Source organism: Corapipo altera, unplaced genomic scaffold, assembly GCF_003945725.1.
Source record: "Corapipo altera isolate COAL_440 unplaced genomic scaffold, ASM394572v1 230, whole genome shotgun sequence".
Taxonomy (NCBI): domain Eukaryota; kingdom Metazoa; phylum Chordata; class Aves; order Passeriformes; family Pipridae; genus Corapipo; species Corapipo altera.
Genome location: NW_020885002.1, coordinates 853,602 through 858,186, shown reverse-complemented (window position 1 = coordinate 858,186; position 4,585 = coordinate 853,602). Strand labels below are relative to the sequence as shown.

At 48.0% G+C, this 4,585-nt stretch overlaps 2 protein-coding genes across 2 annotated transcripts in view; both read right to left on the bottom strand.

Annotated features, from left to right (window-relative positions):
- Positions 1-793: 793 nt before the first annotated feature.
- On the bottom strand, positions 794-3,206 carry LOC113958695 (T-cell surface glycoprotein CD8 alpha chain-like). Its single transcript, XM_027667180.1, has 4 exons — positions 3,161-3,206; positions 2,208-2,573; positions 1,556-1,630; positions 794-1,083 (listed from the first exon to the last, which is right to left on the bottom strand). The coding sequence occupies exons 1-4, from the start codon at positions 3,204-3,206 to the stop codon at positions 941-943; spliced, it is 630 nt and encodes a 209-aa protein (XP_027522981.1). The 3' UTR covers positions 794-940.
- A 1,173-nt stretch (positions 3,207-4,379) lies between these two features.
- LOC113958697 (T-cell surface glycoprotein CD8 alpha chain-like) overlaps positions 4,380-4,585 on the bottom strand; it is a 3,582-nt gene continuing 3,376 nt past the window's right edge. The window contains 1 exon segment of the mRNA XM_027667182.1: positions 4,380-4,400. Coding sequence (XP_027522983.1) covers positions 4,380-4,400 — 21 coding nt within the window.

The following is a 4,585-nucleotide window of genomic DNA, read 5'->3' as shown; positions in this document are numbered from 1 at the left end:
TTCCACCATGCAGTGGATTTTGAGCTTACAACTCAGTGGTGTAATTCTTTTCCTGGATGCTGATTTTTTGTGCAAATGAAGACTACTGAAATAACAACAATTGAACCCCACAAAACAAACAAAACCACCCCCCAAACCCAAAGATATCCTGCTTCCAGTTCATCCCTAGATTCATCTGCAGTGTCAGGAGGGTTTTGGCTGCATTGCTCTTGCTGCAGGACCGTGGTCTTAGTGCAGCAATGCACAGTGGAGCATCACTATCAGTAATGTCAGTTAATAATTCCCAAATATGTGTATTTTACATGGCTTAGAGTTTTGTTTTGCTCTGTTTATCCCACATTAGGATTCCATGCAGTAGTGAGGACTTTGCTGTACATTTGTTCCTCTTGTTGAAATGCTTTTTGATTTAAACACCCATGTCCCGTTTTTCCTTACAGGATTGACATCTATAGGCTCTCATAGCAATAGGTGTAGCAATAAATATTCAGTCTGTGGATCATGAAAGAATAAATTAATTTGAAAGTATAAAAAAGTTTACAGGGAGTACAGAAATAAGCAAAAACACTGCTGCTTGGTATTCATTTAATTTTGTTTTGTGTCACAGTCCACATTCAACTCCACTCAATAGAGAAAACACATTGTCAAGGAAATGCTTCCCAGGGATAACATGAGGCCTTTTGCTGGAGAAACAACCCCTGATGCCTGCAGTCAGATCATTGTACCTTCTTGCTACAAATCCATTTGAAAGAGCTGGAGTGGGAAGGGAAGGTCACTGTGGAAATGTGGAGGCAATTTGTTGGAAGATATGCAGACAGTGATTTTAACAGTGGTCCTTGTCTTGCCTTGCCTGTGTCCTGGTTCTCCGATGCCTCCCAAAGCAGATCACTGGGACATCCGTGGCCCTGAGGGACAGGGCTGTGGTTTCAGGCCAGAGGGGGATCTAGAGGGGGTTCTGGTGAGTCTTACGTTGACACAGCATGATGGTGATCATCAGGAGCTGGAGGATCAGGAGGCAGAGGCCTGTCAAGGGGACCCAGATGAAGATGTGACAGAAGGAATTCAGCTCTTCCTGCATTGTTGTCTCTGCAGGAATAGAGAAGGGGAAAGATGCATCAGGTGCTCAGGGCTGGTGTTGGGGCCAGTTCTGCTGGAGCCAAGGGAGCTGCCAAGGGCCCTGCCTGGCATTCCACAAGGCTGGTGGTGAGGCATAGGGCTTCCCCTTGGCCTGCAGGGATGTTCTTCCTTAGTGCTGCTGCTTCCAGCATTTTCCTGGGCACTTGTGGGAGGACACGTAGCCAATAGTTTTCACATATCTCCTACCAAGGGTGAAAGTCCTCTCCCCCCACTTCCCTGTCTGCCCAGACACGCTCATGCTTTTTTCCCCATCCTTAGTCTTTCCTACTTGGGATGAAAAATTGAAGTTTAATCTTTCCAGCTCTGGTAAATCTCTATGGATTTTCACTCTCTCCCCATTCTAAAATGCTTTCAGGATCCCCCTATGTATCAGTGAGCCAGATCCCAACTCTTTCCCTCTCCTTCCCTACATCCAGGGTACCTGGATCTGGAGTCTTGATGCAGGGGTCCTTTTTAGTGATGGTGTGCTGGGTGATGAGTCCTGGTGTGGTAGTGACTGTAAATGAAAATTTAGCATGTAAGCAAATACAGTGAAACAGATCTCTCCTGCCTTTTCTGCTCTTCCAGCCCTGCCAGGGTTTGTCTGCTCCTGTTCACAACAGAGAGCTCAGATCCATGTGGAATTCACAGAGCCCCTTTTGGATGGTGACTCCCCCAAAAAGGGTCTCCCAAGAGCCAGTAAGGAATGGCAGAGTCCTTATTTCTTTCTGTCTGCCACCCTCCTCAGAAAGCCTGAGCACCCTGATGTTGCTAGGGCTTCTGGGAGCAATGTTTAGGGGAAAGGATGGGGTAGTGGTGGACTTTGCTTTCATCTTCTCCTGTCAGAGCCATAGATGGGATGGAGAAGTGAGGCTGGGTCTGCCCAATCATCTTTGCTTTTGGGCAGCAGCAATACCATGAGGAGAGAGAGCAAGAAGTAAGCCTCTGACAGGAGGATTAGTGTGTTGATCCCAAGATGTCTTGGACAAGCAAGCAGGGAAATGTAGTTTTTGGGAGAGACGACTGGGTAAAAAAGGCACAGGTAGGATGTGCTGGCCACCTTGGTAAAACTGAGCGAGACTGAGGTTGCTGACCTGGGAGGAAGGCAGAGAAGATAGGGCTGAAGTACAGCATTTGGTTGATATTCATGAGGCAGAAATAGTTCCCCTCGTCCTGCTGTGTGAAAGACTTCACTACCAACCGATAGATAGTGTTGTCTTTGCTGGCCTCAAAGCGTGTGGATGTTCTCTGATTCCCCTTGAAGGTGATCTTGGATATGGAAGAGATGAAGACGATGAAGTGAAGGGTCCCACTCTTGTCCTGGTGGACCCAGAATACGCCTCTGTCCCCCCAGTCATTCTGACACTTCAGTTCCAGCCTCTCTCCCACCTGGAGTTGGGTGATGCTTCTGTGAAACCCAACCATAACCTCATTCCACTGGCTGTGGATCCCTGGGCAGCCTGGAGGAGAGAAATCCTTGCTGGAACCTCTTGGGAAGAGCCAATGGCCCCTCTGGAAGAAACCTTTCCTATTCATGGAATGGAAGAACAAATGCAAAGGAGGACCATGGTGTCTGGATGACTGGAAGGTTTTGTTGGAGTCCTTGCTGGGATCATGCATGGAGGGTGCTCAGCAATCTGCCATGTGGGCTTTACAGATGGGTGGTGCCCTTCCAGCTGCCTTCTCAGGGATGTTACTCCTTTCCAGCTTATCTGAAGTGACTCCCTAAAATTACTTTCTACTGGATCCCCTTTTCTCCCCTTTCTCCCTCCCCTCCATAACCACTTATCTGACCAGGGTCCCTTCCTGGTGCTTGTGGTGCTGCAGCCACCCCTCTGGCTGCCCTGCACTGGCTGAGGTGATCCTGCCTGTTCTTCCACAGTTACTGAGCACATCTCAAAGTCAGCTTGTTTGGATTGCTTCCCACCCCATCCCCCTCCGCCCCCCCCACAGCCTTTAATTTTTAGCCCAGTTTCTTGTATTCAGTGAAAGGTTTTTCCTTGCCTCTCTGGGTGATGGGGCTGCACCACCCTGTGTCCATACTCACAGAGTCCCAGAGCGAGCAGGAGGAGCAGGACAGGAGACGCGTCCATCTTCTGCTGGGGGTGTCTGTCCTTGGAGACAGTGCAGTGCAGCTGAGATGATCTTTGTCACTTGACTCGGGAGGCTGGGTCACACTTTGGGGAGGATGTGATGTCACCAGGACCCTCTTGGGTAAAGAGATGATGCTCAGCATCTGTGGCAAAATGGAGGGGAAAACAAAATTTCTGAAAAAATTCCGTTTTAGTCCAGAATTTGGGCTCATTTATCCATATCAATTCTTAATGGTATCTCACAGAGTTTGCCTTGATGACTTCCCTAGAGCTCCAGAGTTCTGCTCCTCATGCCTGAGGTAGGATCGGGTGCCCCAGCCTGCTGTCCCCCAGCCCTCTGGGGGTCCACAGCAGCTCCAGCTCCACAGAAGTCATGGACAAGCCTTGTCCTTTGGCTGAAGGTCCCAGTTTGCATTCCCCAGAAGGGATTCTGCATCCTTCTCTTGACCACACTCAGGGGGTCTCATGTGGAAGGCAGCAGTGAAACAGATGTTTCATGGCAAAGACCCATGTGTATCATTTATCTCCAAGCACAGGCTTTGCTGGCACACAGCCAGGTTCTTCAGGTGCTCAGTTGTTCTCTTTGCAATTCCTCTTTGGTCAATTCTTCTTTGCATTTACTCGGGGAAAGCTGCTTTTGTGCAAGGCAGGTGGGCTGTGAGCAGAAACCCACCAGAGTGCCCAGTGCCCAAGGGTGAGCTTTTCTTTTTCTTTTTTTGTTTTAGCAACTTGTGATTCTCTTCTCTAACCACAGGAACTTCCGCCCTGCCCGAAAACCCCTCGTCTGCTTCACCAGAGAGGGCCCTGGTGCTGCCTCTGGGTGACCATTTGCACATGGGGATGGGTGATGCTTCCTGTAGCTTGCAGATCTGAATAAACAGAATTTACTGCAGTCAATCAACTTGTCCCTAAATAATCAACATGTTAAAAGTCCCGTTATTGTTAACCAAAACAATCGACAGAGACTATTTTTGTTACCCCTCATCTGTTTCTTTCAGAAACAAACAAATCCCACCTTCCTTGCTTGGGCCAAACTCCTCCTGAAATCGGTGGAATTGGGGGTAACAACAGAAGAGGAATAGCATGAGGGAAACAAAACATCAGAACTGTAAAAACACAAGAAGTAAGGCCCTTTAATCCATATATACTTTCTCAGTGCAGCCTTGTAATAGGTTAGATGAAACAGTACAAATCCTAGGAGAGAGGTGGCACCACAGACAGAGGATGTGTTAAGTGAGAGCATTTATTTCCAAGTCACTTTGTAGTGAATTCAAAGCCTGGCTGCATTTTAGAAAGAAGTAACACACCATTGAGTAGAGATTTATTACTTATTCCTCATCTGCTTGTCACTGATGCCTGTCAGCATCAGGATTGACCTG